This window comes from Trichechus manatus, unplaced genomic scaffold, assembly GCF_000243295.1.
Source record: "Trichechus manatus latirostris isolate Lorelei unplaced genomic scaffold, TriManLat1.0 scaffold00056, whole genome shotgun sequence".
Lineage (NCBI taxonomy): Eukaryota > Metazoa > Chordata > Mammalia > Sirenia > Trichechidae > Trichechus > Trichechus manatus.
This window is the reverse complement of record NW_004443992.1, coordinates 3,403,922-3,425,047: the sequence shown is the minus strand read 5'-3', so window position 1 is coordinate 3,425,047 and position 21,126 is coordinate 3,403,922. Positions and strand designations below refer to the sequence as shown.

Below are 21,126 nucleotides of genomic sequence, written 5' to 3'. Positions count from 1 at the left end.
TCCCGAACTTTCTGATACACAGCACCTTTAGTATCTCTGATTTTTTCACAGTGTCCTGTACCAAAAGAAATAAATTCAGTTTAAGTAGTTAGGTCCAAGCAACTTAATGAGTATTTATATCCTAACAACTTAGTAGCCAATTAAAGATATGATATACATAGATTGAAGGAAAAATAATATTTTTATTTCATTCTTGAATAATCACAGTTACTCACACCTGGGATGTGCGCACTTGTTGGTCAGTGTAAAACTTCTCAAACTTGGAATCAGACTGTATACTGTCACCTACGTTTCTGTTCCATGTTAATTTTCCTGCAGTACTTGTTTTTTATCACAGCAAATGCCCAAAACCTAGCTTCACAAAGCTATGAACTACCTTGAGCTAGTAGTTTACACAGTGTTCAAAACTTAAGATAGCCTGTTTGGGTGCATCACATCTATATAATTTTTAAAAATCCATAAGGCAAAACTATATATTGTTCATATACGTATTATATATAATTATTTTAATTAAAAACAAGAGTTCTCTTATTATTTTTATTCTATTTTGTCAAGTGTTTATGGATTTGAGTAGTATTTGAGTAGGATTTGAGTAGTATAATCAGTAGTACTTTATTATAATATTTAATAAAATGGGATTTCAAGATCTCAGGTCCCTTGGTTACTATCTTTTAGAAGAGTATTAGAAACAGAAATTTCAATATGGAGGAAAAAGAAGACAATTGAATAATCTCAGGTCAAAATCATGACATTTTGAAAACAGGGTATAAAGGAAGCTAATTATTTAGGAGTTGTAATTATTTAGCAGGTGTTTTGTTTGATTTTTCTTTTAATTCTCCAGTTAAACCCTAAGCTCTCTGAAGACTGGGACCCTGCTGTATATTTCCTGGAATAAAAATGTCGAGCATACTTTGTGTATTTATTATGGGCTCTTAATAAACATTATCTATTGTGTTTGAATCTTGTTTCCAAATCTATAAACTCAGGTACTATTTTCAGATAAACACTTAAACTCAAACTACATGTTAAAGTGGTGAAATAGAAATCATGTTGTCCAAAGTTGTAGGCAAACTAGCAAATAACCACAGGTTTTACGAAAGTGATGACAGTCAGCTCTTTTGTCCCAAGGATTACCTGCAGGAGAAGGGGCAGGTGCTCCCTTTGGGATGTGAACTGGACCATGGATGGAATGGGTCAGAGTGAGAGACTGACTATCCTACTCACTGTGGAAACAAGGTCCCCCTACCCCACACTGCTTTGGCTAAAACATGCCTTTTGTGTCTTGTCTTTCCCCAGTTTATTTGAAGAAGAGATAATGTCATATGTGCCTCCACATGCCTTACTCCACCCCAGCTACTGTCAGTCCCCACGTGGCTCCCCTGTGTCCTCTCCTCAGAACTCGCCAGGTGAGTCCACGTGCTCTTTGCAGGGAATTCTTGGGGGAAAGAGCCCTAATGTGGGACATTCTCTCCTTAATAAAGGGTACACTTAAGATATATTTTTTAATGTTAGCACAAGTACATGTTGTGTGTCATTTACTGTCTCTTAGAATGACCTTATTTCCATGAGAATTCATTTGGACAGAAAGGTAATGAAATTCCAGACCAGGAGCATAAATGTTAGTACTGTGATATATTCAGAAATAGAATTTACTTTTCATTAAGTTATATTGTGCCTAATGTATCTTGGAAATATGTGTGCACAAAATACTATGTTAGCTCTTTGGATTTAAGAAGTTCTAGTTAGGAGACCAATTTGATGGCTATTAAAAAAAATCTCAAGAAATAATATAGAATTGATGGATATTTTACAACTTTCAAGAAATAATATAGAATTAAAACTGGTCAGTTTAGTGGACTTGGATATTTTTCCCTGAAATACTCACCAACTTTATTAGATAGGAAGAGCAGAGACACATGGGCAGATAGAACATGTTGACAGATGAAACAACCTAAAATTTGTAAGTTCAAATTTGTTTTGAAAGAGATGATATGAATGATGGAGTAGATGAATGAATGAATGAATGAGAGAAAAATGCATCCCTAGCACATGTTTTTTTAAAGCAAGGTTGTCATGATGTTGACAGAATATCAGCTATGTTTATTATAGACAATGTATTGTTCACACTTTAACAGCTGTCAGAATTTAAAACTATTTTAATAGAAACCCAAACTCCGTATGTGTCATTAAAACCTGCTGTGTGTTCTTTGATGTAGAACATGTGTATTCACATACTGTTATGCCAGTAAAGCTGCAGCCTAATTGAATACCACGAACAGGAAAAGCTCTATTAATGTGTTCATTGAACTCGTATTTATTGAGCATCCAACTATGATCCAAACACTGAATTAGACCCTAGTGCAACAAAGATGAATAATACAGTCTCTGCCTTTGAAGAACTCATGGTGGAGCAGTGGAGGCAAGTGAGTCAACAAATGACTCTCTAAAGCTCTGTGGTTAGTCCTGTAATGAAGATCTGTATGGGAACACAGATGTGGGAACAATTATTTCTTTAGAGTTGAGGACCAGGTGTTTGTGGAAAGATAAAGACAACAGGTATAAAGTGGAGCCTTGAGGGATGGTACTAGGAATCTACCAGGTAGACCAAAGGAAGGAGGACATTCTAGGTAAAGGGACAGCATAAGCTAATCCATAGAGGCATAAAAGTAGTTTATAGCAAATTAATGAGTACAAGTGAAGGAAGTTCTCAAAACTTAGGCTAGGACCAGTTGATCACTGAAGCCTTTCTTTGTATGAGAGAAATGAGTTGGGAGGCTGTTGTGTTAACACAGATGATACGAAGGGCTTGACTAGGCAGTGGCAGCGGTAATGGAGATAAGGTGATGAATTCAAGGGATGTGTAGAATGGACTCATCAGGATTTGGCATACAGGTAGGATGTAAGAGTTGAAGAAGAGGGAGGAGTCAAGGCAAACTGAGTCCCATCCCCCCACCCTCTTATACTGCCCCCTCCCAACCCCGCAACTAGACTACCAAGCAGATAGTAACACCATTCACCAAGAAAGGAAAAACATTAGACTAGAGAGGAGAGGTCAGATGCGTTTGTTTTTGGATATGTTTTGTTGAGGAATCTGAACCACCGACCTGAGGGTACCCAAAGATAATTGGAAAAGACAGTCACAGAGCTCAGGGGAGGTGGGCAGCTAGGAATATAGGTGTACTGCAGTGAAGATCAGAGGAACCAGGGAGGACAAGTCAGTGAAAAGAGGAGAAAATAACAGGATGGTAACATGGAGGACCCTGGTATTTAAGGGTTGGGCTGAGGTAGAGGAGCAAGTGAAAGAAAAAGAGCCAACAGATTTTGGGGGAGAATTAAGAAATCTTTCCAAGGTATCCAGGTTTTGAGGAGGAGATAGTGATTAATAAGGTCAGGTGCTCAAAGGTTAAGGAAGGATGAGGTCTGAAAAGAGGCCATTAGATTTGAAAACCATGAAGTTATGTATGGCCTTTGTCCAAGCAGTTTCCATGAAGTAATAGATTATAAACTGGATTGTGACCAGTTAAAGAATGATACAGGATGTAGAGTGTAGAATATACTTTTCCTGAAGTATAGAAGTGGAAAGAAAACACAATAGGACCATAGTTAGAAGGATAGGAAGAGTTAAGGGAGGGGTTTTAGGATGGGAAAGTTGAGCATGTGTGTGTACAGAGGTCAGATGATCTGGATGAAAGGAAAGTGGTTTATTGAATGGGGCAAAGAAGCAACAGCCACCAGCGCACAAGCTACAGAAAGACTGGGCACTGGAATCAAAAGCGTAGATCAAGTTGGAACAAAGTAGGGACACCTATTTTGAATGACACATGATGCAAGGAACTAAGTATACGAGACTACAGGTAAATTTAAAGGTGTAAGGAGGGAAATTGTTGAAATTCACAGCTGGCCTCAGTCACTTACCAACTGTGAGACTTCGGGCAATTTACCTCCCTCACTGAACTGGAATTTCTTTTTCTGTGAAGTGGGCATAATAGTAATCATCTCCCATGGTTATTTTGGGGAGATCACCCAGTCTGGCGTCTGGAACATAACAAGCAAACAATAAATTTACTTATCCTTTTTCTTCCTTTCTGGATAGTATTCCAAGGAGTATAGTTTGTCAATATTTAAACCATGAATAACTGGAAGAATCCACTTCTCCCTGATATGCAGGACTGGCTGCCTATGTATTGTGAATGGTCTTTATCTTAGCAAGAGCCTATGCTGAAGTTTAAAATGGGTTGTCCTTTACCTAATGCTTTGTGGTTAAAGAAATGAAGCTGTGTGCAGTGTGGCTTATGCCAGTCAAGGCTCTCCAGGCCTTGTCTGTGACCCCATCCTTCCTGAAAAAAAGGCAGATCCCCAGATTCTGTCTTCTCTGACCCCTGTGGAGCCATGCTCTTTGAGACTGACTGACATGTCTCTGCATGAACATGCTCAATGGTAACTAAGTTCACTTCTTCATTTAGCACCACAGATGCGTATGAGTAATCCATGGTGGTCATAAAATACATTCTGGAAACTTAGATTTTTAAAGTTAAACATTTTCCAAAGGCATGTATAACCCAAATCTGTCTAAATTGCTAGCGATGTTTGTCATGTTTTTAATTTTCAGGAAGAATCATCTCCATATTTTTGGCCTACTCTGTTTCATTGGGCATTGTGTGATCTTGAAATTGGGATGGACTGCCTGATATCAGTTGAAATAACTATAACTAATTCCACATGATTCAAGGGCAGGCCTGACTAACCTTGCTTACCCTATGGAGAAATCGCCTCAGTTTCTTTGAGTAAAATAGCCTTTCCTTTCGCCAGTATTCCTAAATTTTTTGTGAAAGCAACATTTCAAATGTTCTAAAAAGTGTTCTGCTGCTTCTTCTTGTGGCTGGAATGTCACCATTTTTAGTGGTGTGAGACTAATATTGGTAAATTATGACAATAATAAATTGTAATGATCTTCTTTCTGAACCCCTAGTAACCAGGTAAGCTTTCCACCCTTTTCCTCATTCCAAGCACATGTACATGTCTTTTCAAGTACAGAGATCAGGGAAGCGGGTGGGGGGCTTTGGAAACTTTGACTCACTGCTTTTTGCAGCTGTTAGAGTGCTCACCTAAAATTTGTCAAAATTTTGCAATGTGAAAGTTTGTTTTTCTAGGACCGTTATAATGTCAACCCTGACCTCAGCTATGCTAAAAGGAAAAGATCTTTCCAAACACCGTATGGTTTAGTAAGCCAAATATGGGACCCAGAAATGTGAGCATCTTTTGTAGCTGCACATTTCTAGGAATTTAAATCAATAACACCTAATTTATCTAATATTGTTGGAGATGTGCTCACTTACATGAATTTTCCAGGTAACTGGAGCTGTGATTTTTTAAGTACCAGAAAACATTTGTTTAACCCGCCATTTGCTGAAACCCTTTCAAAAATCCGCTATATTTTCCCTGCTTTCCTATGCACCATACATTGAGGATTTGCCAGATTGTTTTGGATCATTGTGACAGTGAGTTATGGTGCAGAGCTGTTGTTACTTGACTAGAACTGGAGTGCCTAGAAGCTAGTACCAGTACCAGGTCACACTCAACAGAAGTAAAGCAGACTCAGATAGCACTGAAGACCCACATGGGTCTTTACTGAAGGTTGTCTTGAAGGAATGGATGTGAGAGGAAATTATTTCTCCCAAAATGTAATGTGACCCCCTGAGGATCCTCTTTTCCTATCCCTTCCTTTCCCCAAAATGTTAGCATCTTAGCAGTCACCCATCTCATTGCCTACTCTTTTCAAAAAAAATATTCTCTCTCTCTCGTTCTCTCTCTCTCTCCCCGTTTCCTTCCCTCCCTCTCTTTCTTTCTTCTTTCTCCCCCTTTCCTTCCCTCCCTCTCTTTCTTTCTTCTTTCCCCTCACCTTTCCCACAGTCCCTGAAGTAGCTTTACACCTGTTTTTATAAAGAGTGTTCTATTCCTTTCTCTTTACTTAGCCCTATAAAGATGCTCCAGGACCCAAATAGCACAAATGTAGGATGCTCCCTGGCTTGTTGGGAGTGGGGGAGTTGTGATTCCCAAGACTCAAGGAAAGTTGCAGATACTGTCCTTGCCACAATATAGAGGTGTGTTGCTTGGTTTGTTTTCAGTCTCCGTTGGGTCCTATCCTGGTGCTGTCGAGGATACTCTCATCGGCATACCCTTCAGCTTTCCCTTTTTAATAAGTTGCTTCTAATTTGCCAAGATCTGAGAGATCAAATTATCAAAGTCTTTTTTGTTTGTTTGTTTGTTTTTGATAAATGGCAGGTAAATGAGAGCATCAGCAAACAATGACCTGAGGGCATTTTACTGTTCTTAGGGAGTAAAGCTAAAATGCAAGGACTTCAGTAGTGCTTGTGCTTTGTGCCATCTGTTTTAGAGGGGTTTTTGTTTTAAGTTTCAGTGTTCAGCTATGTTCCAGAACATGGAGTCTTCCAGAAATTATTGTATTGATCAATGCTTTGTTCTCATTCACTAACAGGGAATGTTTAAAAAAAAAAAAAGGCATAGAGATTTTTGTCAGAAGGTGAACAAAGAGAGAACTGGGCTTTTGAGCCCTCCCAGTACAGAGGCCTGGAGCAGTCCTGGAGCAGGACAGCTCCAATCCCATCCATTGCAGCGCACAAGTAATCAAAGCGATCTGGGTTCCATGCTGCACACCCAGAATCAAAAAAGGCCTAAGATTTTTTTAGTGTCACCTGAAGTATTTTGTCATGTAGTATTCTTTAGTTTGTATGTAACTATGCAGTTTTGTAGTAGTAGATTTGAATAGTGTAACCTTTTATATGGAAGTACTTTGAGTCCATCTAGCAATAATAAGGATTCCCTGGCCGGTGCAAATGGTTAACATGCTCAGCTGCTAGCCAAAAGGTCAGAGGTTCAAGTCTACCCAGAGGTGTCTCAGAAGAAAGGCTTGGTGATCTACTTTCAAAAAACTAGCCATTGAAAACCCTATGGAGCACAATTCTACTCTGACACACAACGGGGTCACCATGAGTTGAAATCGACTCCCTGGCAACCGGTTAGCAACAATGAAGGAAAAAAAACCTAGTAATGTTTTCCTGCAAAAAATTGATATAATGCTGGTAATCCAAGTCAGTCCTTCATGTGACCATTTACTCTAGGTAACATTGATCTTTTTAAGACCGTAATGACCATAAAATTACTGTTTATTTATAGAGTATTATATCCTAGAACTTCACTTGCAGATATGGTTCCTATACAATCCTATTAAGCTCAGTCTTTGAAGAACATTTTTGAGTAGAAGCAATATTGTTCCTGCCCTGGAATTTCTTGGCAGTTGCACCTGACTTGCAGTAAGAATTTCACAAGAGCCAACAGCATAATTTACTGTAATTTTTAAACCATGAAGTAATGTGTAAATGATTTTTTTCATAATAGAACTATTAGCAAAAGAATTTTTGCGCTTAACAATTTCTGTCTCGAGTCTCCATGATTCAGTCCCATTACGTAGAGCGTAAATGGAGTCAGAGCTAATTTTTACAAAGTGTCTGTACAGATATTGATGGAATTCATTATGGCATTTCCCACATACCTTTAAGCATCTCAAATTATCCAGTAATAGTATATGTGTCATTTTTTAAAGTAATGAGCTCTTCAAGAATCAGGTTTCTTTTGAGTTCTGAAAGATTTTCATTCAGTCCTTTGCTCTTCTGTTTCTCTTCCCTATCAATGATCATGCTCCTGAAAGCTGATTCATTGTGGCTGCTTTTTGGGTTATCTGGGTTTAAAAAAAAACCAAAACCAAAACCCATTGCCATCGAGTTGATTCCAACTCACAGGGACCCTGTAGGACAGAGTTGAACTACCTCATAGGGTTTCCAAGGAGTGGCTTAACCACTGCACCACCAGGGCTCCTAGTCTGCAATTTTTCAGACTTGTGCACGGACAAGTTTATTCTGCTACCCTGAGTGGACTTGTACTGTGCTGTGCTGCCCCTTCACCATCCAGGAAAGGAGGCTGTGCTCATGGAGACTATGTCCCTTCGTGTTGCAAACAATGCCTTTCAAACACACAGGAAGTGTTTGCCCTCTGTTTAGCTCTGGATGCTGCCCAGGTGATCATTGATTGCATTTGACCTTCCTCCAGGGGTTAAAGGTTCGCAACCTTGGTTGCACATTGGAATCACCTGGAGAGCTTTAAAAACAGTGATGACTGGTCCCCACCCCAGACATTCTGATATAATGCGTCTTCGGTGTGGCCTGAATGTTGCTATTTTTAAAAACTTCCTAAGTGATTCTGTGAGGCATTGGTGGTTCGGTAGTAGAATTCTTGCTTTCCATGTGGAAGACGCGGCTTCAGTTATCAGCCAGTGCACCTCCACTCTGTCAGTAGAGGCTTGCATGTTGCTACAGTGCTGAACAATTTTCAGCAGAGCTTCCAAACTAAGACTATCTAGGAAGAAAGGCCTGGCGATCTATTTCTGAAAATCAGCCAAGGAAAACTCTATGCTTCTCCACTTTGAGACCAGAAAAACTAGATGGTGCCTGGCGACCACTACTGATCAGGGACACAATAGATGAATCCTGATAAAAAGGGAGAAAAATGTGGAACAGAGCCTCAGATTCTTAAAGAATACAGACTTAATTGGATCTATTGAGTCTAGAGGAATCCCCAAGACTATGGCCCTGAGTTGCTCTTCAAACCTTGAATTGAAACTATACTTTGAAGTCACCTTTAAACTAAGTAACAGGTTAGCCCAAGAGTAAAGATTGTTACCCTTGAGTTTTGCATTAAAAAAAAAAAAATTATGTAAGACCAAAGGGTCAACATCTATTTTAGAACATAGATGAGAAGGTTGGGGTCAGGAAGTTGAAGTGAAACAACTAGAACAGAAATAATGAGAATGTTGACACAGTGTGAAGAATGTAACCAATGTCACTGATCATTATGTCTAGAAACTGTGGAACAGGAGTGGGTTTTGCTGTGTATATTTCACCAAAAATAAAATTAAATATTTAAAAAAGAAAACCCTATAGATCACACCAGTCTGATCCACAACCGATTGGGCAGCATTTCATTCCTTTTTGCATAGGGTCACCATGAGTTGGGCGCCGACTCAGTGGCAGCTAACAACAGGTGATTCTAATGTGCAGTCAAGCACTGCCTAAAGGTCTCTTCTACATCTCAAATCTTTTAAAGTCCGGTTTACTTATTTATAACATTGGCCAGCCCTTTTGGGTAAAAGATTCATAATTATACAAACAGACCTCTGCACAGATAATTGAATAGCTAATTATGTAAAAGTCCATTCCTAAAATCCTAACACATTTTCCTATGTCTTTATTATTCACATCTATTTTAGATAATAATAGTAACAGTTCACACTTACAATGGCATTTTCTTTGTGACAGGCACTGCAGTAAGTGTTGTGCACACACTAACTCCCATTTAACCCACAGGCGTGGCCCTGAACTCTCACCTGAACTCCAGTTCTGTATTTTCAAATGTCCATAGAGCAGTTGCCCACCTGACCAGCTATCACCTCCAACTCAGTATGTATAAAACTTCACATGCCCCTGTCTATCAGCATCATTTCCCACACTGCTTTCAACATCAGAAAGACCTGACACAAACCCCAAATCTGTTCACAGCCATGTGACTTGGACAGGAAACTGCATCTTCAGTTTCCTTAGTTGCAAAGTGGTGATGATGGTAATAATAATAAACATCTGCTTCATAGGCTTGTTGTAAGAACCTCTCGAGATCCTCTGTGTGAAGTGCACCCTTCCTAACACATAGCAAGCATTTAAGAAAAGGATAACTATTGTTTAAAAAAAAACAAAAAACCTAGATGATCATCAGAGCTGTCCGTTGCTCTTCCTTATGGATGTCCATTGCCAACTCTTATTTCACACTCTGTCTCTCCGAGTCACCCACTCACACTCCACTCTGGTTCCTCATCCCTTCAAGCCTAGATTGCTGCAACAACTCCTAGCTGTGTCTGCTCCCTCCAGTCTCCTTTCCTCTTTCCCATCCTTAATCTATTCAACACACTCTATGAAAATAATTTCCTAAATACAACACTTTTATGTTATTCCCTTGCTCAAGAACCTGTAAAGGCCTCTCACTGCCCACTATATCAGCTAAATTTTGTAATTCCTCTCATAATTTGTCTCCAACCTTTCTGGCCAGTCTAATCTCACATTTACTCCCCAGCACTCCCTTTCCACTCTAAGTTAGCTGGTCTCCTCACCATCTTCTGAGCACATACGCAGTGCTCATCCCAACTCTTGGGAGTCCCTTACCCAGGGCTTGCCTTTCCCCATGTACATAATGTGGAATGTGTAGAATGTACAGAATGTCCCTTTACAAGTCCTGGTTCCAATAAAGCTCCTTCCTAGGGTCTTTTCTATGTTGATTTCTACTTAGACTCATTTACTTTTATTTTTATATAACACTTAGACAGAAGTATCTATGGGACCAGGTAGCCAATGTCCGTGAGTGGCAGTGGCACAGTGGAGAGCATGTGCCCATCAGAGGAGCCAGCTGTCAGCTGGCCCAAGGAAATGCAGGCCAGTTGTTGCCAGATTTCCCAAATAATTTTCAAGAGAAAAATCTGGATTTTTTTTTTACTTGAAATCTAATTTTTAAATGTTGGCAATTAATTTAAAATCTTTTAAAAATATTGTGAAAGCAAATAAAATAGATCCCTAGGGCTGGATATAGCCCTGATCTCCAACCAACCAAGATACCAACGTGGTTTGGTAGTTTGCCCCCTCTGCATTATAGTTTGTACCACCTAATTTATCACTTAATAATTTTCTAATTGTTTGATAGGTTTTGTTTCTGTCTCTCCAACCAAGATATTAGCTTCAGGGACCCCACTTTATTCATTTTAGGCATCTGTAGCTAAGCCTAATACAGTATTACAACCAATAATAATCCCTTAGTAGATTCATTTGTTCAATAAACATTTAATGAGCTTACACTGTCTGTTATGTGTATAATTTCATTATTTTTATTTTGTGGCTTCTTTCATTATGTTGGGAAATAAATTTAGTGGAAATATGCAGTGTTTCTATCATGACTCTGGATCTGATTCCTGTATTCATCATCAGTTTGTGTCCTGGCTTGTTGGTTAGTCACCTTGTCACACAAAGCTGGATTTTTCTGTGGAAAGAGGAATAGATTGAGTTATTTTTACATTAATGATAGTTGCCACTGAACAACATATGAGACATTTTAGATAATCTGTCAATGACTGTAGTACTTGGCACATACTCAGCATGCAATAAATATTAATATTGTTTACCGTTGCCCAACCCTATTGCCCAGCCTTCTGCGATAATGACCGAATTCTGGTTTTACACCAAGATTCTTTGCTGTGTGAATGAAATATGCAATATGAAATGTACGTAATTCTTTGTCTAAATTCATTCTTAGTTATAATGCATATTAAAAGACACTTTTGTAGTGAGGAATTTAGAGGGAATAGTTGAAAGATAGTCAATATCCTTCCTTTATCTACCACATACTTTCACATTGTAACTTCCTGTCTGGTTGCCATGATATCATCTCAGTAGCAAGTAAAGATATTCTACCCTGAACAGTTACCATTAGACATGAGTAACTCTGTTTGACTCATATTAGTTTGTACTGAAAAAGGGAACATAGTTGACCAACACCTGGGCACCATTATAACTATTCAAACCACCAGAGCGCCACAAAGAAGACTTCTCTTGAAACCCTGGTTAAACTCTGCTACATCCTTCAACTTGGAGAGGTAAAAAGTAGGGAAGCTAAAAGTATTGCCTCCTGTTACTTGTTAACTGTCATCTTATACCCACTGTAGTGTTTTCTCACAGTGATGTGTTGAACACAGGCCATTAACACAAATCCCGACTGTCCTCTTTCTGTGGTTTGCTGTAGGTACTCAGCGTGCCAATGCCCGGGCTCCAGCCCCTTACAAGCGAGATTTTGAAGCCAAACTAAGGAATTTTTACAGGAAGTTAGAGACTAAAGGATATGGACAAGGCCCAGGAAAATTAAAGTAAGTCAAAGTGATATAAACCACATGACTTATAGATGATAAAAAGATGAGGCATGGTTGGGAATTTAGGAAATTGTAATTTGTGATGACCAGCCTTTGTTTTAATTGGCATAATTATTTTGGCATTTGTAAATTACAGGATCATATAAAACATAGTTCTGGAATTAAGTATGATTAAATTTAAGGTTCTAAAACAAACAGTAAAAAGACTACTTCTTTTCATGTAAAAAATATAGCCAAAATAAAAAGCTGATTCTCTTTTCTTCCTGAAAACTACCTCTTTGTTGGCTTATAGTATATTTGTTAGATATAAGGCCATCACAGTATCCCACGCTGCATTTTACTGTCTGCTGGGCTGACCTGTATATAGGAACCATGGTCAGCTCTGTTTTATTCTGTGAAGCAAACTTCACTTGTCCAAGAGAATATCTCATAAACATTGTTTCTGCCTTTCTTTATCCACTTCCCTTTAAATGGGGAAGCTGAAACATAATCACATCGGCCTAGAATTATTTTCATTCCCTACTCACCCCAACTGCCCCTTCACCCCCACCTCCACTCCTGTTCTGTGTCCTACCAGAGTACCACTGTACCACCTGAGAGAAGACAGAGGAGGGAGGGTCTCCATTGCACCCTTGCCATGAACCTGGGTGCCTGTGATAAGGTGCAAAGGCCAGCCCTACAGCCGCACAGTTGACTGCCCTGCATGAGGGCTTGCTTGGTTTAATTCACGGATTCCACTTGCACTGCCCTAAAAAAGCATCAACCTGCCTAAAACAGTACTCTAGTACTCTGAGCTTTACCTTTCTCACAGCTTCACTTGTGAATGTCTCTGATGATCAAGTTTCCTGTGTTCAGCCTCCTTATCATCTTCCTTTCTATTACCATTTACATTAAGGGCAAATTGATACCCGTTTAAGGATGACTTTAATTGTGTCTATCACCCAAACCAAACCCACTGCCGTCAAGTTGGTTCTGACTCATAGCAACCCTGTAAGACAGAGCAGAACTGCCCCTTAGGGTTTCCAAGACTGTAGATCTTTACGGAAGCAGTCTGTCACATCTTTCTCCCACAGAGCGGCTGGTGGGTTTGAGCCACCAACCTTTCAGTTAGCAGCCCAGCACTTTAACCACTGTGCCACCAGGCTCCTCATGTCTATCACAAGTTGACTAATTGGCTGCAGGCATCATCCATTTGTATCTGTCACTTAGAGAATCCCAAAATTCACTTAATCTAAAAATTAAGCACCATTGTAAACTCCTCTGCATTTTAGGACACTGATTTTTTTTTTTTCTCGTTGGCCTCACAGTCATCTTCTCTGGACACTTAGTAATTGAATTTCTTGTCTAGGTGCATTCAGGCTTAGAACATGACCTTATAGGGTTGTTCTTTTACTAAACAGAAGTTTTGTATGTGTTATAAGCATTTTCCTACTGGGATAAAATTATTTGACCATTCAGAACGGGCTCTCGAGTTGTTATTACGGGTCATAGGTGGGATGCTGTATTTACCAATTATTCTCTTATGCAACATTTGCTAATGCTGTTAAGAGTTAGACACAAGTGTGTGCTTTATTGCATGCAGTAATGATATTAGGTAGGGCTACTTCTCACCTAATTAATTGTAGTAAATTGAAATTAAATAGCAAGTACCAAACTCCAGAAAGATAAGGATTAGGAAGTAATCTGTTTTTCAAATTGTCTCTTTACGGACAGGTTAATTATCAGAAGAGATCACTTACTAGAAGATGCTTTTAATCAGATTATGGGCTACTCCAGAAAAGATCTGCAGAGAAATAAGCTATATGTCACATTTGTTGGAGAGGAAGGGTGAGTAGAACAGAGAAGTGGCCTGTGGAACATAGGCTGCGGCTGCGGGCCGGATGTTTCACCAGGTCGATATGTGGTTGCCTGAAACAGGAAATCCTTCTGGCAGGAAATGCTGTTCTCATACACTTAAACCTTTGGCTTTTTTTTTTTTTCTTTCTTTCTTTCTTTCTACAGCTTCCTCTGGTTTTTAAATCATTTGACATAGAAATTCTTTAGTAAAAACTCATAGCCACAGATCAGTTTGGGAGCTGGAGGTTGGTTTGGTTTCTTCTCTCTGCATCTCTCTTTCTTTTAAAGGGAAAAAGTGGGGGATTTAAGGAAAAGGGAGGGAGTTGCATTTTAATGGCTGTGATCTTGTTATCTGCATTGTGGTGTTAAGTAGAACATGCTTCACCTGTTAAATAAGCTCAATTTCAGTTTCAGAATCATGAATTTGAACCCTGTGGTCCTGCCAGGAAGCCTCCAAAGCAGTGACCCGTAGGCCTTGGTTCTTATTTCTCCACCCCCAGTTTATCTCTTCCCTTGGAAGGGCAGCACACCCACCAAAATAACTGCCTGCCATACACAAACATTCCAGCCTTCTGTGACTCTCCCATGAGTGTCCTCACACAGATAAGGCTTAGGAAATAAAGGAGTGAAGACTCCTCCTACACAGTGGTCTGTTACAACCCAATAGGCATAACAGTTGTTATGTATCACCTTAGAAGATGACAGCTCTCATCCTTCCCATCCCCCTTCCGCTTTTCTCATTTCAAGTCTGGGTTTTCAGTCTCAGAACCTACTTTGTAATCCAGTCGCCATTAGAATAAATTAAAAAATACCACGAGTATCTAAACTCTAGTTTTCTTCTCCTTGATTCTGTTGATCTGAATCATTTTAAGGCTAGCCCTCTCCTTCATGCTGAGAAAGAAAGTGTATTAGATTATGGAATCATAATAATAATATCCAACAAAGTGAGCCATTCAGTATATAGCCGATGAAATGGAGTCTCCAGAAAATAAAATAACTGATGGTGCTAGATACTAGCAGAGCCAGGATTCAAACCGAGGCTTTTTGTCTTTTTGTCTGGTATGCTTGGCCCACCACTGGGACATAGTAAACATTCCTGAACTCTGGTCTATCTGGATATTTTTCCTACCACTGGATCCTTTTATCATTCCAACTGGTGACCAATAACTCTCCTCTTGTCACATCTACTGTTGTAGAGCCTCCCCTATGACTAGATTAGAGAAAAATATTATTTGGAGCACACCATCATATGACAGATAAAGTTTGGCACTGGGTTGTGCCCAAGATTTGAGCCTTTCATTGCTAATGTGCAAAAATGGACTGCACGCTTTTGTTAATTGGCTTAAAGATGCAGGTGCAAAATAGAAAATGGAGGCAAATGTTTTTAGCCTTATCACAGGCATGCATGGGATTCCAAGTATTTCCTTACATAACCAGTCTGGTTTGGATAAGAACACTTTTCCTCCCCCAGAACACCAGCTGCCTTCCTTCATGGTTGGACCGTAGTTTGCTGCAATCTCAGAGATTTAGGGAAGAGTCTTTGCAAGCCACTGTACTTAAGCTTGAGCAGAGTACATGCTTATCATGCTTGACCATTCCAAAGCAGCCTCCTTGCAACCTGGACTGGTAACACTGGTTCCAAGGAGCAGGTCTAGACCAAGTGGGGCTGACACCTGTGTATTTTTTTGCCACTGAGGTCCAAGTACTTTCTGCTACCATCACTTGTCTCCTTCCCATAACCCCAGAGGGAAAACAAGAGGGAGCATATTTTCAGGTGTAATCTCAATCACCAGTGGACAGTCTCTTAATCTGGCCCTTTTGTATATGGTTTATTGATACAGGAATTAAGGAGTTATTTTAGCCTTTGCCATCTTTCCAAGTACATTGACTCTATCACGTTAAAATAAAAGATCATAACATTTCTTTCTGCACTATAATAAAAACTCAAAGTGAAAAGCTAGTACTGGGGTAAAGCCTAAGGGTGATACAAACAGTTAACTCACTTAGCTGCTAACCAAAAGTTGGAGGTTTGAGTCTACCCAGAGGTGCCTTGGAAGAAAGACCTGGCAGTCTACTTCTGAAAAATCAGTCATTGAAAACCCTATGGAGCACAGTTCTATTCTTAACACACATGGGGTTGCCATGAGTCAGAATTGACTCGACAGCAACTGGTTAGTGCTGGGGCAGAAAATATACAAGATGCGCCTGAACCATCTTACACTGCCAGAAAGTAAGAAAATGCTCAAAAAACCCACAGTTATAGGGGTATATCAAAGGACACAGGCAGACTGAAAGAGCTCCCAGTGGCCAAAGCTGGAACAATTTGAGCAACAAAATAAATGCAGTAGTATTGGAATGTAACCCAAACTATAACATGAATATTTGTGAGTCCATACCAATATAAATAAATGATTGAAAAATAAATAAACGGGGTGGGGGGATAGACACATCTCCTGTGCAGAAGATTTCCAAATAACTAAGCATAACTCCTCACTCCTTAATTGTGAGCTGTGCACAGTGACTTCCTTCCAAAGAGTACAATATAGAAAGGAGGGGAAAAGGAGTAACTTCACAGTGGAGAAACCTGACAAACACTGCCTCCTCAGGTTAATGTCAACACTGTGATATATCACATTGATGGTATGTAGCCTTGATATGATGTGATGATAATGGCACTTTACCTCTGTGGTCTTCCTCCCTAAAACTTACAACCCAAATCTAATCATGAGAAACACATTAGGCATATCCCAGTTGAGGGACATTCTACAGAATACCTTACCAGTACTCCTCAATACTGTCAAGGTCATCAGAACTAAGAAAATCTGAAAAACTGTCCCAACCAAGAGGAACCTAAGGAGACATGACAACTAAATATAGTGTGGTGTCCCGGATGGACTCCTAGAACGGAAAAGGGACATTAGGTTAGAACTAAGGAGATATGAATAAAGTATGAACTTTAGTTAATAATAATCTATCAATGTTGGCTCATAAATTGTAACAAATGTATTATACTAATGTAAGATGTTGATAGTAAGGGAAACTGGGTGTGGCATATCTGAAAATTTTGTACTGTCTTTGCAACTTTTCTGTAAGTCAAAAACTATTCTTAAAAGGTTTATTTTATAAAAATGTCAGAATTTGGGGACACTTAGGCTATGTCACTAAATGACTTTTCTTATTTCCTTGTTGTCTGATGAGTGACTGCTACCTGGGTAATTTTGGGTATGTGTATACCTCCGTCTGTGCTCAGGGACAATAAAGTAATAAGTACATAGTATATAAAATAAAATAGAATAAACTGTGTAAAGTCAAAATTAGCGGAAGTATTGGTTTGTATAGAGTATTATTTTGTGTTGCTAATGTCAACCTTATGTTATCTATGTGGGAATAATACTTTATAATTCTTATGGATACTATTTCTCTGATAACATTATTTCACTGCCACGATCAGGGTCTTTATTTACACTAGATTAGCTAAGGCATAAAGAGAAGGTAATTTATTTTTAAGAATAATGTGTCTGCTTGCCTTCTAAAAAGAAGTAGATTAGCAGATTCATAGAGAGACTTCAGCTGTGCTTTAAGTGACTTCTTTGCATAGGTCTGAACGATTGTTCCTGAAATGGAAGTGTTGAGTCTAGAGAAATGAAAACAAAATTTATAGTCTGAAATTTGTTGTTGTTGTTAGGTGCCATCGAGTTGGTTCTGACTCATAGCGACCTTGTGCACAACAGAACAAAACACTGCCCAGTCCTGCGCCATCCTCACAATCGTTGTGCTTGAGCCCGTTGTTGCAACCACTGTGTCAGTCCATCTCGTTGAGGGTCTTCCCCCTTTTTTGCTGACCCTCTACCAAGAATGATGTCCTTCTCCAGGACGGGTCCCTCCTGATAACATGTCCAAAGTATGTGAGACATAGTTCGCCATCCTTGCTTCTAAGGAGCATCCTGGTTGTATTTCTTCCAAGACAGATTTGTTCGTTGTTTTGCAGCCCATGGTATATTCAATGTTCTTTGCCAACACCACAGTTCAAAGGCGTCAATTCTTTTTATCAAATAACCTGACATTTACAGGATGACTACAAATTCTATGTGATTTAGAAATAATCTCAAAGTATTAGAGATGCCTATATTCAATTAAAAAGTACCAAAATAATCCTAGAGCCTTTTACTGCAAATGCATTAGTTGACAATTAACTAATTATTAATTCTCGTCAATATAATTCTTCATGTTGTGCTTGGTTTTTTACAAAAAGTAGATAATTTCTAGGCAAATCACTGTGATTTAGTTTGGTCAGACCTGGGGGTTTTGTTCTCGACATTAACATTTCCACTCAACCTAATTTGGTTGTCTGCGCTTGCAAAGTGAAGGGGGGACCCTGGCAGTGGCTGGGAACTGAGTCTTATTGACAGAATGTGATGGGAAATTGCATGCTGTAGTTGTCTGTTTCTGTGGGTTTTCGGTCTGTCTAGCAGTTGCTTCTTTAGGGAGGGAGTAGGTACAATACCACATATCCTCCAACATATTATTTCCTTCTGTACTAAAAGCCCTAGCAACTAACACTTATATGGTGTCAGAAGTCAGCCAGATGGACTGTTGTGTTCTGATAAGGCATCCTGAGCTATTAACTTCATAGTACCCCAAACAGTAAAGCAATAATGGCTCAGATAAAGAGAGGATGTTTACTCTGTGATTGCCCTGCTGCTTTTTTCTCTCATGGCCAACCCTGTAAAAGGCTCCTTTCTTTAAGAAAGAATGAGTTCATTATGTGTAAGGTGCCATCAATATGACATCAGTCATCCGTCTTGCAAAGCCACACTTAGCCTAGGGCGGGCATGTGTGCAAACAGTTTTAGTTTGGTGGTTTAAGAACAGATGAGCTTTTCACTGTAATATTTTGCCTGATCCAGGCAAATGAAAGCAACTAGAGAGCATGAGATTCGAAACAGTTTTCTCCCATCCATGTTTGTTAAATAACCAGCAGTTTCATTTTTTATAAATGGTCACGTCCTCACTAGAAGTGGTTTGGGGTCCTGAGCCTGTCAGTTAACACATATCCTCAGAAATCTATATAGCTTCATCTTAACCTTTACAATGCTGCTTGTTTTGTTCCTGAAAGAGCCTTTTGCAGCATAACATAGATAACCCAAACTTTGCTATGATTCTGTATGTAGTCTTTGGCTTGGTATCTCCAGGTAAAACTGTATCATATTAACTGTTTACATAATTCCTTACTCACCCACCAGGCCTTCTTAAATGGCTCAAGAACTAATGCCTTGCTTCTATGAACGTCTTAGGGTTAATCAGAAAGTGCGTAGGCCATGTGTGCCTGAACCAACTTGTAAGAAAGCAAAGCTTCTGTCTTTATGAAAATTTGTAGGAAAGGATAGTGTGACTTCCCAATTCCATCATCTTCTTTCATTTTATAAACTATTTTCCATTGCATATTTAGTTTTCAGTAGTCCTTAGTTGAAAATAAAGGACAAGAGAATAAAAAATCATTATTTTAATAAATATTGAGTGCCTCCTCACAACTTGCGTAGAGTGCATTTGCCCAGCAACATGATGGTATTAAAATGCTTTATCAGCACATCATGGGGTTCAAAACTACATGGCTACCCCCAAAGACATCTGTGCTTATTCAGAAATGCCCTCAGATGCAGCTGTTTGTGGCTGCACACCCGTTGTCTGGAGTTTCTGTGTTTCCCTGCCAAGCCTTTAGCTATGGAACCAACCTAACTGGCAAAACAAGAATGTAACAAATGATCCTTGTGATATGACTCATATTAACTGTTTGTCTGAAAGAGGTTGCTAAGACATTACAGGAAGCACATGCACTAGGTACCCTGCTGTGACATGTCCTGTTGAATTAGATACATTTTTATATAGACTGTAACCCACAACCTGCTCTCAGATGCGCAGTTCTCAGTTTTGGATTATAATCAAATCAAAGTATAAAGACTTTGGCTGTAGAGTGACTCCATCAGTGCTTCTAGAGTTAAAAAATAGCAGATAAAAACCTGACCTGTACAAGAAGATGCATATCCTCCTAGAAGAACTATTAGTTTGTTTTCTCTGGGGGAAAAAAGGAGTTTGATTTTTCAGTATAACTCCTCAGTGCGTGTTCCTCTCATCCTTAGCTTGATTCAGCTATTATCATAAAAAAGAAACTAATCACTGATCTTCCCCTTTGTTATTTGAACAAACTTCACCATACTAGAGAATATATTACACCTGGAAATAATACACCAAGCTTTCTAAGCATAGTTCATTTGTGTGATTTCTGACAGTTTTCAAATCGAGTTGCCTTTCAGTGATTCACATAACCTATTAATGTCATTAAATCAATATACTACCTGAAAGCAAACTTCCAACTCACAGCAGCTCACTCTGCTAGATGTCAAATAACAATGTCAATAATGTTGATTTTCTTTAGAGAGCAACAGAGAGCTCCACTCATTGATTCAACAATATGTATTGAGTCCCTGCTGTCTATCAGGCTAGATACTGGGAATACAAAAATAGTAAGACATAGTCCCTACCTGTAGGATGGTCAAAGTCTATTATGTGTGTATAGGGAAAGCAGATGCTTATCCGATCATTTTTATACACTCTGGGACGTGGAGTATTACTAAAACACTGAGAGTTAATGGTCAAAGAAAATCTGCTATTACTAACTGAATGCTGTTGTTGTTAGGTGCTATCGAGTTGGTTCCGAATCATAGTGACCCTGTATATAACAGAATGAAACACTGGCCAATCCTGAGCCATCCTCATAATCGTTGCTGTGATTGAGCCCATTGTTGCAGCCATAGTGTCAATCCATCTCCTTGAAGGTCTTCCTCTTTTTCACTTTACCAAGCATGATGTCCTTCTCCAGGGACTGGTCCCTCCTGATAACATGTCCAAAGAACATGAGATGAAGTCTCACCATCGTCACTTCTAAGGATCATTCTGGCGGCACTTCTTCTAAGACAGATTCGTTCATTCCTCTGGCAGTCCATGGTAGATTCAATATTCTTTGCCAACATCATAATTCAGAGACATCAGTTCTTCTGCTGTCTTCCTTATTCATTGTCCAGCTTTTGCCATGTATGTGAGGTCATTGAAAATACCCTTGCTTGGGTCGGGTGCACCTTAGTCCTCAAAGTGGTATCTTTGCTTTTTAACAGTTTAAAAAGGTCTTTGTACCGCTCTTACAGGGATCACAATAGAGGGTCCCAGACAGAGCTGGAGAAAAATGTAGAACAAAATTCTAACTCA

At 39.3% G+C, this 21,126-nt stretch overlaps 1 protein-coding gene across 1 annotated transcript in view; it reads left to right on the top strand.

Moving 5' to 3' along the window:
- HECW2 (HECT, C2 and WW domain containing E3 ubiquitin protein ligase 2) overlaps positions 1–21,126 on the top strand; it is a 438,203-nt gene that overhangs the window by 381,179 nt on the left and 35,898 nt on the right. Inside the window, exons 21-23 of the mRNA XM_004378178.2 lie at positions 1,297–1,406; positions 11,908–12,028; positions 13,745–13,858. Coding sequence (XP_004378235.1) covers positions 1,297–1,406; positions 11,908–12,028; positions 13,745–13,858 — 345 coding nt within the window. The remainder of the gene's footprint in view (positions 1–1,296; positions 1,407–11,907; positions 12,029–13,744; positions 13,859–21,126) is intronic.